Raw genomic sequence first — 18,101 nt, 5'->3', positions numbered from 1 at the left:
TGGATTAAAGAGTTCCTAGATAACAGAACGCAGTCATTCTCAATGCAGAGAAGTCTTTCGAGGTAAGAGTGATTTCAGGTGTGCCGCAGGGCATTGTCGTAGGACCGTTGCTATTCGCGATATACATAAATGACCTCGTGGATAACATCGGAAGTCCACTGAGGCTTTTTGCGGATGATGCTGTAGTATATCGAGAGGTTGTAACAATGCAAAATTGTACGGAAATGCAGGAGGATTTGCAGCGAATTGACGCATGGTGCACGGAATGGCAATTGAATCTCAATGTAGACAAGCGTAATGTGCTGAGAATACATAGAAAGGAAGATCATTTACCATTTAGCTACAATATATCAGGTCAGCAACTGGAAGCAGTTAATTCCATAAATTATCTGGGATTAGGCATTAGGAGTGATTTAAAATGGAATGATCATATAAAGTTGATCGTCCGTAATGCAGATGCCAGACTGAGACTCATTGGAAGAATCCTTAGGAGATACGATCCGAAAACAAAGGAAGTAGGTTACAGTACACTTGTTTGCCCACTGCTTGAATACTGCTCAGCAGTGTGGGATCCGTACCAGATAGGGTTGATAGAAGAGATAGAGAAGATCCAACGGAGAGCAGCGCGCTTCGTTACAGGATCATTTAGCAATCGCGAAAGCGTTACGGACATGATCGATAAACTCCAGTGGAAGACTCTGCAGGAGAGACGCTCAGTAGCTCGGTACGGGCTTTTGTGGAAATTTCGAGAACATACCTTCACCGAGGAGTCAAGCAGTATATTTCTCCCTTCTGCGTATATATCGCGAAGAGACCATGAGGATAAAATCAGAGAGATTAGAGCCCACACAGAGGCATACCGACAATCTTTTTTTCCACGAACAATACGAGACTGGAATAGAAGAAAGAACCGATAGAGGTACTCAAAGTACCCTCCGCCACACACCGTAAGGTGGCTTGCTGAGTATGGATGAAGATGTAGATGTACATGTAGACATCGTGGACGAGGCCCACGGCCACCGAGTCGATAAGCAGCTCCCCGTCTCCCTAGCAACAAGGATTGAAGAAGACGTAATCGAGACGAAGAAGTAGCGGTGGAACTTCGTTGTCTGAGCACGTGGAAAGCAGGCGGCAGTGACGGAATCAACATACACCTGATAAAGAACCTGGCACCAGGAGCAACCCGTCACTTAGCCGTCAACGAGATACTTCACTCAGGCTGCTATCTTACAACGTGGAAACACGCCGAAGTTGTGGCCATCCCGAAGGCTGGGAAAGATCTTCGCCAGCCACTGGCCCATCTGTCTGCACCTGTCGCTCTCGAAAGTTTTCGAGAGGCTATTCGCGAAAAGACTCATGGAACACCCAGGAGGGTGTCATCCCAGACGCGCAGTTCGGGTTTCGAAGCGACCGTTCAGACTTCCACCAGCAACTGCGACTCTTAGTGCGAGCGATGAAAGCAGTGGAAACAAGAGAATATCTTGGAGCAGTGTTTCTCAACGTGTCCAGAGCCTTCCATGCCGCCTAGCATAACGGCCTCGTGTACAGACTCCTCCCACTCTGGCTGCTGCCTATAGGAGCGAACCCACCAAGTCAAAGCAGACGACAGAGCTCCTGACCCATGGAGCAAGACGGCGAATTAACTAGGGATAACCCTAGACCAGACTCTCCTGGGCGCCTTATACCCAAAACATCAGAAATGAGCCACAGGGCTTCTTCGCGCTCTCTACCCGCTGCTGACCCCACAAATGACTACTCACGCTGTAACTAACACTGACTCGACCAGCATTAGAGTACGGAGCTGTGGTGTTTGGAAAGGCCGCAGATTTACTCATCGCAACGTCAAAGGTTCCAGAATCGAGTTCTGAAGACCACCCTACGCCTTCCGAGGGAATACTCCACTCGTCTACAGCACGGAGATACAGGCATCCTACTCCTGCAGTACACGTGACGTCGTTCTACTAGAAGGCAGGGCAGTCCCACAACCGGCTCGTCCGTGAATTGGACCATCAACCAAATCACACGCCAAGAACACGTCTGTCTGACCTGTTGAGAGAATAATTTTCTCTCGGATGACACAGGAAGGCCAATTCGTATATGTAAGGTTTTCCTTTTCTTCCTTACAAGAACAGCAGGAAGAGGATTTTCAAACTTACATTGCTCAACATGTCGAGCAAGGAAAGCTCGCCAAAAAAGCTACAGAAGAACTGTTATTTACACTCAGGTGATTCGTGTGAAGAGGTTTACGTTGTGGTTATGACCGCACAAAGGGGATTATCAGACTTTGAACGCGGAGTGGTAGTTGGAGCTAAAAGCATGGGGCATTCCGTTTCGGAAATCATTGGGAAATTCGATATTCCGAGATCCACCATTGTCAACAGTGTGTCTATTATACTAAATTGCAGGGATTACTTCTCATCACGCAAAGCGCATTGGCCGACAGCCTTCACTTAACAACCGACGACCTCTGCATTTGCATAGAGATGCAGTGTTAATAAACAAGCAAACCTGGGTGAAATAACCGCAAAGTGGTACGTATTACGAATGTACGAGTTAGGACAATGCGGCCAAATTTAGTGTTAATGGGCTATGGCAGCAGAACACCGAGGCGATTGCCTTTGCTACCGGCTTGGAGATTGTTCTTCTCTGATATTCCCATTGTCCAAGTTTCCTTCCTTTCAACTAAATTACAGTGAACGAAGTCTAGTTTTTATATTGTGTATTGTGATTTAAACTGGGGACCTAGAAACGACGGGGAGGATTCGTCTCGCCGTAGTCCTCAGTGATTCACAACAGGCCCTAGCAGTCCACCAACACCACCGCCGCCCCACACCAAACCCAGGGTTATTGAGCTTTTCGGATCCTAGTGGACCCCGCCAACGGGAACGTCTCATTCCAGACGAGTGTAACTCCAAATGTTTGCGTGGTAGAGTAACTATGGTGCACGCGTACGTAGAGACAGTGTTTGCGCGCAATTGCCGACACAGTGTAACTGAGGCGGAGTAAGAGCAACCAGCTGAGGCAGATGGAAAACCGCCTTAAAAACCATCCGCAGGCTGGCTGGTCATACCCCGAAGTGATTTAAACCCGCAAGCCGCCCATCAGAGCGTTGTTTCACCATGTATCAAGCATTATCCTTCATTATCCAGCATGAGTGTATTATATAGGCTACACAAACCTTCCTCAAGAATCAGTCTATGTAATACCGGAAACCGTATCGAAATCCATGCAGTAGGTTCTGAGATTAGCCTTCAGCTACACAGAAGGGCGGGGACGGACTCTAATCTCTATGTATAAAAGGAAATGTCTTGACTGACTGACTCACACACTGACTTATCATCGCCCAGCCCAAACGGCTAAGGACAGACACCTGCAACGTGCAGAGAGTATTGATCTTATACTGTAGGCGTCGTTTAAGAAAGGATTTTTCGAGATTCCATCCCTAAGGGCTAAAATAGGGGATGGGAGTCTTTTTGAAAATATGTCGCTATTAAGGCAACTTTGAATCCAAAACTCCGAAAATTGGAAATTTTTTCTCGATCATAAATAAAGCAGTACGTGTTTCAGCATTTTAGTAAATGTAACCCCTACAAGAGTGTAACATAGGGTGGAACTGTTCTGAAAATAAATTATTAGTAAAGAACTATTAAAGCATTTTTAAAGCTAAACCTATGAAAACTGGTGTTTGACTTGTGATTTAGATATAAAGATATATGTTTTGGGGAATGAAAGTTTCTATGAAAACATAACGACAAGAAGGCAAAGGCATCGTTAAAAAAACCGTGAACTCCAGAGACCAGAATCGTTTTCTGGTCAGAAGTACATTAGGATAAGACCATGCTTGTATGGTCTTCGTGATCTTCAAACGCTTACAAGGTGTTGCAATTTGTGAACATCATAAAAATTCGATTGAATAAAAAACCAAGAAGTCTGTTCAGACGGTACAGTCTACACGAGCGAAATGGTTCAAATGGCTCTGAGCACTACGGGACTAAACTTCTGAGGTCATCAGTCCCCTAGAACTTAGAACTACTTAAACCTAACTAACCTAAGGACATCACACACATCCAAGCCCGACGCAGGATTCGAACCTACGACCGTAGCGGTCGCGCGGTTACAGGCTGTAGCGCCTAGAACTGCTCGGCCACACCGGCCAGCAAACAATGTGAACATATTGGTGAAAACGTTGTCACTTGAAAATTTCAACGAGACTGTAGTTCCAAGACAAATGTTTTCACTCAGTGATCTTTGTTTTCATCCTAATGATGATGAAATTTTGTGAGTTTAGTTAACAATTAATGTACAAAGTGTTTTACATATGACAAAATTATTACTATAAAAAATTTTTGTACGAGCACTAATGTTCAAATGTTCAAATGTGTGTGAAATCTCATGGGACTGAATTACTAAGGCCATCTGTCCCTAAGCTTACACACAACTTAACCTAAATTATCCTAAGGACAAACACACACACCCATGCCCGAGGGAGAACTGGAACCTCCGCCGGGACCAGCCGCACAGTCCATGATAGCAGCGCCTTAGACCGCACGGCTAATCCTCCCTTCGAGAAGCAGTAATATGAAATGATTTGTTGATGCGCATTTCCATCTTTTTAAGTTTGACACACTCGGGTCCAATGTGATGTACAGACCCTGCAACGAACTTGTGACGTCACATAAACGGCTTATTCGCCACACTTCGTGAACGGTTGGCTCCATTCAGGGTCCACGTGCAATCAATACGTAGTTGGAAAGGTGTCAATTACACGTGCTAACGAGGGTTTACATGCATTTAGATAAGCGATCAAAAATTGTTAAACTCGTCTGAAATAGTTATTCGCTCCCCGCCGAAAACAGCTGCTACCACTGTAAAATCTGCAGGCCACATGCTGTGACGTACGCGCCACGGCTATCTTCCTCGGTGGCCTCGCACACACTGTATTGTACACTACTGGCCATTAAAATTGCTACACCAAGAAGAAATGTAGATCATAAACGGGTATTCGTTGGACAAATATATTATACTAGAACTGACATGTGATTACATTTTCACGCAATTTCGGTGCACATATCCTGAGAAATCAGTACCCACAACAACCACCTGTGGCCCTAATAACGGCCTTGATACGCCTACACATTGAGTCAAACAGAGTTTGGATGGTGTATAAGGGTACAGCTGCCCATGCAGCTTCAACACGATACCACAGTTCATTAACAGTAGTGACTGACGTATTGTGACGAGCCAGTTGCTCGGCCAGCATTGAACGGACGTTTGCAATTGGTGAGAGATCTGGAGAATGTGCTCGCCAGGGCATCAGTCGAACCTTTTCTGTATCCAGAAAGGCCCGCACAGGACCTGCAACATGCGGTCGTGCATTATCCTGCTGAAATGTAGGGTTTCGCAGGGATCGAATGAATGGTAGAGCCACGGATCGTAACACATCTGAAATGTAACGTCCGTTGTTCAAAATGCCGTAAATGCGAACAAGAGGTGACCGAGACGTGTAACCATTGGCACCCCATACCATCACGCCGAGTGATACGCCAGTATGGCGATGACGAATACACGCTTCCACAGTGTGTTCACCGCGATGTCGCCTAACACGGATGCGACCATCATGATGCTGTAAACAGAACCTGGATTCATCCGAAAAAATGACGTTTTGCCATTCGTGCACCCAGGTTAGTCGTTGAGTACACCATCGCAGGCGCTCCTGTCTGTGATGCAGCGTCAAGGGTAACTGCAGCTGTGGTCTCCGAGCTGATAGTCCATGCTGCTGCAAACGTCGTCTAACTGTTCGTGCAGATGATTGTTGTCTTGCAAACGTCCCCATCGAGACGTGGCAGCACGATCCGTTACAGCCATGCGGATAAGACTCCTGTCATCTCGACTGATAGTGATACGAGGTCTTCGCGAGGCAGCACGGCGTTCCGTATTACCCTCCTGAACCCACCGATTCCATATTCTGCTAATAGTCATTGGATCTCGACCAACGCGAGCAGCAATGTCGCGATAAGATAAACCGCAATCGCGATAGGCTACAATCCGACCTTTATCAAAGTCGAAAACGTGATGGTACGCGTTTCTCCTCCTTACACGAGGCATCACAACAACGTTTCACCAGGCAACGCCGGTCAACCGCTGTTTGTGTATGAGAAATCTGTTGGAAACTTTCCTCATGTCAGCACGTTGTAGGTGTCGCCACCGGCGCCAACCAAATGTGAATGCCCTGAAAGGCTAATCATTTGCATATCACAGCATCTTCTTCCTGTCGGTTGAATTACGCGTTTGTACGATGTAATCTTTTTGGTGTAGCAATTGTAATGGCCAGTAGTGTATTTAAGACTGGCGCCCTCCTCTAAGGTGGTAACCAAACTTTCAAAGTATCTGTACGATATCGTGACACTCGGTGAAAGCCACGGAGGTCGCCATATCTCTGTCTCCGCTTCTATGGTCTAAACTGCAGTATCGGGTAGCGTCCTGAGGCGCCGCCCCGGAGCTGATAGGAGGTATTTAAATGACAAGTGGCGGCGTCTGCTGCGTGCGCTCACTGTCCTAGTAGATGACGTTCACTTCAGCGGACGGCGGTTTACCTTGTCGAGCAATGCTTAACCGAGACTTTGCTCGCTTCCCGGTAGAAAACGGAAATCTCGTTACCGGGAAAAAGCAGGAAATTACGAAGTGGAAAAAGCGTAACGCAAGAGAGGCGCAACACTCGGCAGCAGCGGTGTGTCCTGGGACGCGGCACGTGGCCAGCCTGCCGGCTGCCGATTGGCTACACGCGGGAGTGGTGGGGGAAGGGAGCTAGGGTGGGGTGGACCGGGCCGCCGCAGGCCCGCTCGCGCAGAGAGCTGTGCCGGCAGAGTATCGCGTACTCTGGCGCGATGCTGACGGCCTCAGCTGCGATGGTGGAGACGTGCCTATTGCTGCCGGGCGCCGTGCCGGCCGAGAAGGAAGTCGCGCGAGCCCGAGGGGCCGCCCGCTGCCTGTTCGGCCCGGCAGACCCTGGCGCCGCAGAACTGCTGTTGCGGGAGCAGCTGGCAGCCGAGAGGGAGCGCTTGCTGTGGCGGTTCGGCTTCCGAGTCGTAGCGGCGCTGGCAGCCGAGGGCGTGGAGGCAGGCCTGGGGGCGGGAGAAGAGCTGGCCCCAAAGGAGGCGGCGCAACCCCTCTGTCCGGCGCCGAGCCTGCGGAGACCCAGGGCCAAGCCTTACCACCGCCAGACTACTGTCAAAGGTACGTCCCACTGTGTGGCTGATAATACGTCTCTGTGTGATGCTGTCATCGAGTTCATCTTCCTTCCTCAACTGCCGTGTCTGAAGATGTACTTCCAGGTGGCGGAATGCTTTACTTTTCTTCTTCTTTGTCTTTACAAATGTGTCAGGAAGTTACCTGCAACGTCCTCTCGTAGATTCCTTCCATTGTTGATGATTAGTTACTGCTTGATCTCTCTAGTTCACTTCCTCTAGCTGTTATATTTTTCCCTGTTGGTCGACAATTGATTACTGTTGCTGGCATCCTGTTCCCCTGTTTCAGCATTTTGTTGATAGACAACTAGCAGCCCCTTTTTATATTTCTTGAAGCATTTATTAACAAATTGTCACAGTTGCAGTCCATATTCGGTAACTAGTTTCGAACCAGTTGGTTCGTGCTCAAGCCTGACCTACTGAGATTGCACGTAAAGTGCCTGATCCTACTAACAAACATCAAAATGGCAATAAATGCTTTACAAAGTATGTTTGAGTCTGAATTGCTAAGTGGGGACATTTGATTGCTACAGTCATCTGCCATTACTCTGTAAAGCATGCATTGCCGTTTCGATGTTTGTTATTAAGATAGGCACTTCCAGTGCAACCACGAGAATGGACCAGGTGGTTCGAAACAAGACGCCAAATATGTCCTGCTAATGTGACAGATTCGTTAATAAACAATTCATGAAACATTGTATTTTGGCTCATTCTTATGACGTTATCTATCCGATTATCTCTATACTTCTAAACCTCTTCGTACATGCTTGTAAGTCCTAGTTTTCAAGTCCCAGATTTTTTACACGCAGTGCCTCCATGTACTACGATCCTCACTCGCTTTCTCCCATGCAATCGTTTCTTAGACTAGTTGGAATCCAAAAGTTCATCACACGATAGATCTGGCTGAAAAACGCAATGGCCGTCGTCGAAATACAGTGCAGAAAAATGTAATAGTCATCCCGGCCAGAAACCCGGAAATGTAAAACCAACCAAGACAGGAAAACCTGCTATAACCATATCAGTGGGAAAATAAGGTACTCTGACCGACTATCGTATTACCTACGTTTGTATTTGCACAATCTGTGAAACTGTTCTCTCAGGTAGGACAGGGAACGTCACACTAACTTCGAGGAGGCATATGAATGATGCTTGGACATTAAAGTTTTTATGGGGAATGGCCAATTTGTATTTTATGGACTGACTTATACTCGAAGCTGTCGGAGACCAGAGAACATAATGGCAAACGCTGTCTTCCAACCATTAGGTACCTGATGTGTTAATGTCTGCATTGTATGTTATACTTTTTGCAGTATAAGTAAGGGTGCTCTACAGCCGAAGGGCACTTTAAACATCATATAAATGTGTAATAAACTGCTGTTTTTAAGGTGCAATACCCATACAGCAATTTTTCCCCCCAGCAGGTTTTCAACTGTACAGTAGAATCCGACCTACTGTGTAATCTGTCACTGAGGTTACACAAAATCCAGTCACGAGTCTTTGCCTCCCTATACAAGTTTTTGTTCTGCACAGTCAAACTCTTGTGAAGTATTCGTACGTTTGTTGCATTCTGGCACACATGGTACACTTCTTGCGATGTGCGGCATGGCCGTAGGAAAGGTGAACTAAGAGCTACTTTGTGGTTTCTCATTCCACTATGTATGTGTGAGTGAAGCGAAGTGTCGATACATTGCCCACCATTCTTCTCCTGAAGTTCAACAACTAACAATACGACACACGGATGTACATTGACGACTAGTCGCTCGATAGCGGCATCGCATAACTCGCCTCCTCCACTCCCTGCATATACTGAATACTGGTTACAAAAATATTTGTACCACCACTTGTACTCGAGGTGTCTAAACCCAGGTTAGTTGACACGGCACTCTCTCCACTACGAAGTTTTTGTATGTCCCTCATTGTGAACCATTGTCCATGGGACATCGGCTACTCACTTACGTAATAAAATGAAACATCTGCAGCCGTGGTTTTGATGTTATTTTATTATATTGCAGCCAGTACAGTTGAGCCAGTACACCATTTTCAGTCCTTCACTGACGCTGAGATGGTATACACGATCCCATCAGTGGTCAACATGTACGACCTGTCTTCTGTATCAGCTATCAACTCGCTACGAAGGCAAGACACTGCTTATGTACTCGCCTTTATGTGTCTGCTTACCAACTGTCTTCTGACTCGTACATCACGAAAAAGGTCGAAGAATTTTCCTCTTTGTTACCAACCAAGTTGGTGTGGTAGTAACGAGGCTGGACTCGTGCCTGGCGGAATGTAGTTCAAACCCTGTCTGGCCGCCTTTGTTCTAGGATACCGTTTGTTTCCCTGAATCACTTGCGATTGGTGTAATGGTTCCTGCATCAGTTTCGGATTTCATCTCTAACCGCATCGTTAATCGACGGGACGTTGATCTTCCTCGTTTTTTTCTGAAAGCCGTCGTTGAACAAGGCTTTGGCAGACAGTTGCGAAACCTTGTGCGAGTTCTGTGCACTCAAATTTCCCTGCCGCCTATAAGTAGCAACGTCCCTGTTGTAGTGAGTGTTTCGTCGACGCCGTGTGCGTTAATGTGGACCCTTGTCACAGCATTAAGCGCCCCTGGGCATGAAATAAAGAAATCCGTCTTATTAGTAATGCTGAAGTGATGGCGCAGTTAGTATGGAAAGGCCGTTCTCCGACGTGTGATGGTGGCGGAAAATGCGGAAGTAGTACCTAGAGTCCAAGCGAGCAGAGTCGCTGACGGATTGATTCATTTCTGTCTAGAATTACGAAGTCGCATGTCATAAAGTAGTGAAGTATTTCTCATTAAGTTGTTGCTAATCGTTTTCACTAGCAGTGGAGCGTGAGAAAATTGAAGATCGCTGGTAGGCTGCCACCTCTGTATGTTTCTGTGTTGAGGTAATCTGCCTCCCGCTCACAGTGTTAGTGTTGCTGAGGCGGAATAAGGGGAACCAGCCTGCATTCGCCGAGGTAGATGTGAAAATCGCCTTAAACACCATCCACAGGCTGGCCAGCACTCCGGACTTGTACACTAATCCGCCGGGCGGATTTGTGTCGGGGGCAACACGCCTTCCCGCTCGGGAAGCAGCGCGTTAGACCGCTCGGGAAGCAGCGCGTTAGACCGCGCGGCTGGCCGTGCGAGCATGGTAGCAATGACATTCAAATTGAATGGCTCTGAGCACTATGCGACTTGACTTCTGAGGTCATCAGTCGCCTAGAACTTAGAAATAATTAAACCTAACTAACCTAAGGACATCACACACATCCATGCCCGAGGCTGGATTCGAACCTCCGACCGGAGCGGTCGCTCGGCTCCAGACTGTAGCGCCTAGAACCGCACGGCCACTCCGGCCGCAGCAATGACTTTAATCAGCCCTACATCTATTTTTATTTCTTGCTTCTTCGCTTTTATACACTTACTAGCTCTGCCCGCGGTGGTACCCCCTAAAAACAGTTACTCATAAAAAAAAATTGCCAGAGTACGTCTTTATTCCACTATTCTAATAGTCCATCTTCTCCTTCCCCTCTCTCTTCCTCCCCCTCCCCCTCAACGCCTTCTGCCCTCTTTTCTTTTACCACCAGCCTAATAGGAGGCTCTTTGTTCTTACCCACATCTTTCCATATCATAACTAATTTGTGTACCAAATTTGTTTAAAATCGCTCCAGGATTTACGATGAGTTTTTACCCAGGACTTTGCATGCGCACGCACATATAAAATACATTTCATACGTGTTTAACATGTTTCGCTCGAATTTCTACACACATTTCACCTATGTCTCTAGCAAATTTGGCCCTCCAATTTCATTTCCACGCATCTTGTAATTACATGTCATCTCCAGCACTGTGCGTCATAAAATAATACTTTCTTTTGTAGTACATTCAGTGACATAAGTTTCCATTGCCTACGGAATGTGTTGCGATTAGGGTTAGCAGGAAAGAAGTAATAAATTGAAAAGTCACACATGATACGGCAGTTCTCACGCATCTCAGCGTTTGTGACGTCATATCTTCTGAACTATGTGTCGTACAACGATATAATTTTGTTGGTTCATAGAATTAAGGCTTTCACAACCGTATGACATTGCTGCTGGTAAACCTTTGGAGGTATAAGATCTTGCCGGCAAGACTCAACGGAGGAGCAACGCCTCTGAAGATGTCCACCGTAGTTCTGGACGAAACGTTACATTGTTGTTGTCTTCAGTCCTGAGACTGGTTTGATGCAGCTCTCCATGCTACTCTATCCTGTGCAAGCTGCTTCATCTCCCAGTACCTACTGCAACCTACATCCTTCTGAATCTGCTTAGTGTACTTATCTCTCGGTCTCCCTCTACGATTTTTACCCTCCACGCTGCCCTCCAACGCTAAATTTGTGATCCCTTGATGCCTCAAAACATGTCCTACCAACCGATCCCTTCTTCTAGTCAAGTTGTGCCACAAACGTCTCTTCTCCCCAATCCTATTCAATACCTCCTCATTAGTTACGTGATCTATCCACCTTATCTTCAGTATTCTTCTGTAGCACCACATTTCGAAAGCTTCTATTCTCTTCTTGTCCAAACTAGTTATTGTCCATGTTTCACTTCCATACATGGCTACACTCCAAACAAATACTTTCAGAAACGACTTCCTGATACATAAATCTATATTCGATGTTAACAAATTTATCTTCTTCAGAAACGCTTTCCTTGCCATTGCTAGTCTACATTTTATATCCTCTCTACTTCGACCATCATCAGTTATTTTACTTCCTAAATAGCAAAACTCCTTTACTACTTGAAGTGTCTCATTTCCTAATCTAATTCCCTCAGCATCGCCCGATTTAATTTGACTACATTCCATTATCCTCGTTTTGCTTTTGTTGATGTTCATCTTATATCCTCCTTTCAAGACACTGTCCATTCCGTTCAACTGCTCTTCCAAGTCCTTTGCCGTCTCTGACAGAATTACAATGTCATCGGCGAACCTCAAAGTTTTTACTTCTTCTCCATGAATTTTAATACCTACTCCAAATTTTTCTTTTGTTTCCTTTACTGCTTGCTCAATATACAGATTGAATAACATCGGGGAGAGGCTACAACCGTGTCTCACTCCTTTCCCAACCACTGCTTCCCTTTCATGCCCCTCGACTTTTATGACTGCCATCTGGTTTCTGTACAAATTGTAAATAGCCTTTCGCTCCCTGTATTTTACCCCTGCCACCTTTAGAATTTGAAAAAGAGTATTCCAGTCAACATTGTCAAAAGCTTTCTCTAAGTCTACAAATGCTAGAAACGTAGGTTTGCCTTTTCTTAATCTTTCTTCTAAGGTAAGTCGTAAGGTCAGTATTGCCTCACGTGTTCCAACATTTCGACGGAATCCAAACTGATCCTCCCCGAGGTCCGCATCTACCAGTTTTTCCATTCGTCTGTAAAGAATTCGCGTTAGTATTTTGCAGCTGTGACTTATTAAACTGATAGTTCGGTAATTTTCACATCTGTCAGCACCTGCTCTCTTTGGGATTGGAATTATTATATTCTTCTTGAAGTCTGAGGGTATTTCGCCTGTCTCATACATCTTGCTCACTAGCTGGTAGAGTTTTGTCATGACTGGCTCTCCCAAGGCCGTCAGTAGTTCTAATGGAATGTTGTCTACTCCGGGGGCCTTGTTTCGACTCAGGTCTTTCAGTGCTCTGTCAAACTCTTCACGCAGTATCGTATCTCCCTTTTCATCTTCATCTACATCCTCTTCCATTTCCATAATATTGTCCTCAAGTACATCACCCTTGTATAAACCTTCTATATACTCCTTCCACCTTTCTGCCTTCCCTTCTTTGCTTAGAACTGGGTTGCCATCTGAGCTCTTGATATTCATACACGTGGTTCTCTTCTCTCCAAAGGTCTCTTTAATTTTCCTGTAGGCAGTATCTATCTTACCCCTAGTGAGATAAGCCTCTACATCCTTACATTTGTCCTCTAGCCATCCCTGTTTAGCCATTTTGCACTTCCTGTCGATCTCATTTTTGAGACGTCTGTATTCCTTTTTGCCTGCTTCATTTACTGCATTTTTATATTTTCTCCTTTCATCAATTAAATTCAATATTTCTTCTGTTACCCAAGGATTTCTAGCAGCCCTCGTCTTTTTACCTACTTTATCCTCTGCTGCCTTCACTACTTCATCCCTCAGAGCTACCCATTCTTCTTCTACGGTATCATTAGGGACAGAAGTATTTCGTGCAGCGCGACCTTGTACCCCAAAAGGATTGCTGGTGCATTCATTGTTACACGTGAATGCTGTTTGAAAAGTGTCGCTAATACAGTTAGTTGTAAAGAAGTAGCCGGCCGGGGAGGCCGAGCGGTTCTAGGCGCTACAGTCTGGAACTGCGCGACCGCTACGGTCGCAGGTTCGAATCCTGCCTCGGGCATGGATGTGTGTGATGTCCTTGGGTTAGTTAGGTTTAAATATTTTTACGTTCTAGGGGACTGATGACCTGAGAAGTTAAGTCCCATAGTGCTCAGAGCCATTTGATCCATTTTTTTTGTAAAGAAGTAATAAATGGAAACGTGATGCCACATGCGATAATTTTACTCCATGAACAGTGAAAATGCAGTAAACGATCATTTTGTTTTTCCTTTTGTCCTTTTACTGGGGCTGTCAGTGAGGAAGAGTTGCATAAAGATTTGATATTATGTGTAAAGTTTGTTGGAAGTCACTAAGCCCTCTCATTCTGAAATACTCGATGAATGAAGTATGGGCATTCGGTGCGTTGTGGCTATGCTTCTTTTACACACTCACACCAATCCCTTTGATAAGTAGGTATCTATGAGATAGCCTATGTGTTAATGCAGCTAATTCAGGGTGAAAGCTATCTCCATTTCGTATGTTATCGAAATCCGTCCAGTCGTTTCAGCGTGAAGGAATAACAAACTTAGTAACACACACACACACACACACACACACACACACACACACACACACACAAACTGCCGCGTTAATAATATATGTCAGATTTACATATTAACTTGTTACAGTTGTCGCGTGACGGAGACGTACGTGGGATGAGTAACCTCTAGATATGACATGTGACTGAATCCAATTGAAAAACATTTATGAGTTCGTTAGGACAGATCAAACGCCCAGCCGCCGCATCTGTCAGAAGTATTTACCATTACTTCGCCGATTAAAACGTACGTCGGTAATCAAAACGCGGAGAGCATACGTTACGTCTCCACGCTGCCAGAGAAAAAAGCCGCGTGAGATAGCGAGGAAAGAAAACATAGAGAAAGAAGACAAGTAGGCTTGCCGTGTGTTGCAGACAACTGGGCGCCGCCAGTGTTGCAAAACTTTTGCCCAGAACGCGGTGAATCGCGCGCAATGAGGGCAACCGCTGACACATCGCTTCCTCACTCTTCTGAGTAAGAGCGGAGAGGAGGGAGGAGGAAAAACCAAACGTTCCGTAAACAGCTGCGACCTACTCGCTAGCCAAAACACTGCTGTCCTATTTGCTAGCGGACAGCGCAGAGAAACAGTGGCTATATATGCTCCTTTACTGTTGTAATCCACCTGTGCAATTCTGAAGTTGTTTTATCCACTTTTGATGAACATGGCGTCACTGAAATATTCACACACCGTAATCGCAGTGTGGTACTTCGTCCTCGTCGTCTTCGAGACGCTGTCATCGTCGCTGTTGTTGTTATTGTTGTGATCTTCAGTGCGAGGACTGGTTCGATGCAATCTCTATGCCATTTCAACAATGGCTCTGAGCACTATGGGACTTAACATCTGAGGTCATCAGTCCCCTAGAACCTAGAACTAATTAAACCTTACTAACCTAACGACATCACACACATCCATGCCCGAAGCAGGATTCGAACCTGAGACCGTAGCGATCGCGCGGTTCCAGACTGAAGCGCCTAGAACCGCTCAGCCACACCGGCCGGCTCTATGCTAGTCCACCTGTTCTAGGGATAGTGGTTATCGCTAAAAAACCGGTTTTCAGTTATATTGGTCTTTTCGTCTCCAGCTGGTTTCATGCAGCTCTCTATGCTAGTCTACCTGTTCTTGGGATGGTGGTTATAGTTAAATAACCGGTTTTCAGTTATACTGCTGTTTTCGTCTCCAGATTAACCTGAACGTTGAAACCACTTGAAATAACAGATTTTCGATTTGTTTATTGCTGTAATTTCTAGCAATAAACGTAAGACTTCGAACAAAGGTCGAAAATTTCTAATGAACGCGAAGGAGTAGATCATCTCTATCGAAATGAGATAGGAGCTATGGCAGAAATCGGTCTCAGTATCTCCAGTAAAGACGGCGAAGATGAGGAAGACGTTCGGGATGACACCAAGGGCGTAAGGTCACAAACTGAGGACTTCCGTGCACCTTCACTGTTGGGTGGTGTCAATTTTTCATCATAAAGCAACCACACAATTAAGGATTCAGTTATTATTTTAAATTTATAGAATCTAAATAAAATTATGGGTATATCAATTAAGGGACACTGTGGATGTTTTGTCCTTACATGAAGTCGCAAGTTCGATGGCTCTTTTAAAGTAAATAGAGCATTGCACTTCATTGATACTGCACTTGGAAACATACTTCCAAACTGGGGAAGGTACCATTCTGCATTACAACCAATGTCTGAGGAGAACAGTAGGAAACTATCGCATAGACCAGACGGGGGAAATTCTTGCACACTGCACGTAAATTCGTTACTTCTTATGGGCCACATCACAAGGCAATGGATACATTATTGTTTCAGCAAAGCTATGCTCATCCTTATGTACGTGAGTATCGATGGTTTCTAACCGTAAGCAGTTTTATTAAAACTGCACTGATCTATTCCCCATTTTCTGTAACAACGCAGTATTTTAAATCAATGAAAATTTTGTGAATAAACGTTATTTAAATACCAAAAATTTTAGCACTGGTTCGATTGCTTAGTTAGTAGCAAAAAATGAATAAAAGTATCAAAACCGAGACCAAACAGATAACGAAAAATACCGGTTATTCCGAATTCAAATACCGGTATCTATTTCAGCTGGTCGATTTTGTCCATTCATACCCTTGTACAAGCCTCTTGATCTTTGCATAGCTACTGCAATTTATTTAAAGTAAACCTGATTTCCATCCTTATAGTTGCGCCATTACAGCCACTCTTATGAAACTGGCGCGAAATATGAATAGGCGTCATCATTCAAATGTAAAAATACGCCTACCAACTTCCGTTTACCTCGCACTACTTCTCTGTGTTAAGATTTTTTTCGATGGTGTGTTGCTGGGGACGAGATAAACAACCAAAGAGAAGTCTGCAATGGAAAACGTAAATAACCGTGCAAGGTGAATGAAATAGAGTTGTGTGGGATCTGTGAACTCCTGAAACGTAAGCGTGAACTCCGTCCACATGCCATGCCGGGCCCAGCAGTACTGACAGACCACGGTGTCTTCCTCAGCCAATAAGCCAAGAAGTCACTGCGTGCTGTATGGAAAGGTATGGTGCAAGCACAGTGCTTTTCCGATAATTGTCAGTTTTTGCGACCTGGAGCTGTACTACTGTGTGGAACGTGTAGTCTGGTAAAAGGATGGAAGATGCATCAAGGAGAACTTTACCTGGAATCAAAAGAAAGATCAAGACAACGAACTTGTGTCAGATGATTCGCAGTAGCAATACGGGCAATATGGACAAAGGACGTAATACACGGAAAAATCTAGAAAAGCTTTATATATCAGAGAATATCAAACGGCTGCTGCTGCTGATGACGTTAACTAGAATTATTTGGAAAACTAAGTAGGAAAAATGTCGGAGTGGTTCCATCGAGAAGGCGACGAACATTACGCTTTCCGACCTGTGGTTGCCTAGGTTGGTGCCGTGTATTTAATGACTTCCTTGTCATCTGGACGCTAAAATCCAGTCTCTTTCAGTTTATTTGAGGCCGTAAATACGGCTGAGTAAAAGTGATGGAGCTGTGATTGGCACCTGGTGCTCAAGACGAATCGCAGTGTAGGACAGGACGAGAGGATTGCAAGCTGCTAAAGCGCAACGCGCGCCTGCTCCGGAAGTCGTTAAGACGTTGCGGGCCCATTGTATGAGTGCCAATCTGTGTGCAAATTAGCGGCTCAGCGGAGGAAAGGGGGTGGGGAAGGGAGAGGGGTAGGGGGCCCAAGCGAAACACGACGGATGGATGGAGCACGCGGGCCATTTCGCAGAACCGCGACGCGCTCATCCGGCCACAGCGGATCCTGACCGCGCTGCCCTCTGTCTGTCTTTTGTCACCATCTTGTGAGAAGAGGGGCTAGTCTGGCAGATAACTGCTTTTTGGAGGGATAGTTTGTCCATACATCGTCGTGACAGTATTAAAACAGGTAACTGAGCTCCAGGAATACAGAAGGAGGAAAAGTTTCGTGACCTGACATATCCACTATCGTACAGAAGAACCGTAACTGCGTTTGCTATTTTCTCAAAAGTGCGCACCATTTTTTTTCTTCTTCTTTCGTATAGACCGACTAAGGACCACTACACTTTCAAGTTTTGCGTTTAGAGTGGGTTTTGTCGTCCGTCCAATAGTTGCGTATGCTCTAGATGCGTTGTTGCTTCCAGTCGATAAGCTGACTGGTCAACCTTCTGGGATGCGTCTTGTGAGTATGTCCGTACAAGGATAGAGGTCTCTTCCTAATAACGTCCGTGGTCTATATATTTGTTACCTTCTTTAACTGGTCCCAGTATCTTCAGCACTATATCCCTTTCCTGGATTTCCAGTTTTTAGACCCTTCTCAGTGAGTACCAGACACTCTTTTTAAATGGTTCAAATGGCTCTGAGCACTATGGGAATTAACATCTGTGGTCATCAGTGCCCTAGAACTTAGAACTGCGC

The 18,101-nt window shown here is 45.5% G+C and overlaps 1 protein-coding gene across 1 annotated transcript in view; it reads left to right on the top strand.

Annotated features, from left to right (window-relative positions):
* Positions 1 to 6,783: 6,783 nt before the first annotated feature.
* Positions 6,784 to 18,101, top strand: part of LOC126281592 (uncharacterized) — a 57,865-nt gene continuing 46,547 nt past the window's right edge. The window contains exon 1 of the mRNA XM_049980679.1: positions 6,784 to 7,233. Coding sequence (XP_049836636.1) covers positions 6,885 to 7,233 — 349 coding nt within the window. The 5' untranslated portion in view covers positions 6,784 to 6,884. The remainder of the gene's footprint in view (positions 7,234 to 18,101) is intronic.

This window comes from Schistocerca gregaria, chromosome 7, assembly GCF_023897955.1.
Source record: "Schistocerca gregaria isolate iqSchGreg1 chromosome 7, iqSchGreg1.2, whole genome shotgun sequence".
In the NCBI taxonomy this organism is placed as follows: Eukaryota; Metazoa; Arthropoda; class Insecta; order Orthoptera; family Acrididae; genus Schistocerca; species Schistocerca gregaria.
Note: the sequence above shows the minus strand (reverse complement) of the source record. Positions and strands in the feature narration are given on the sequence as shown.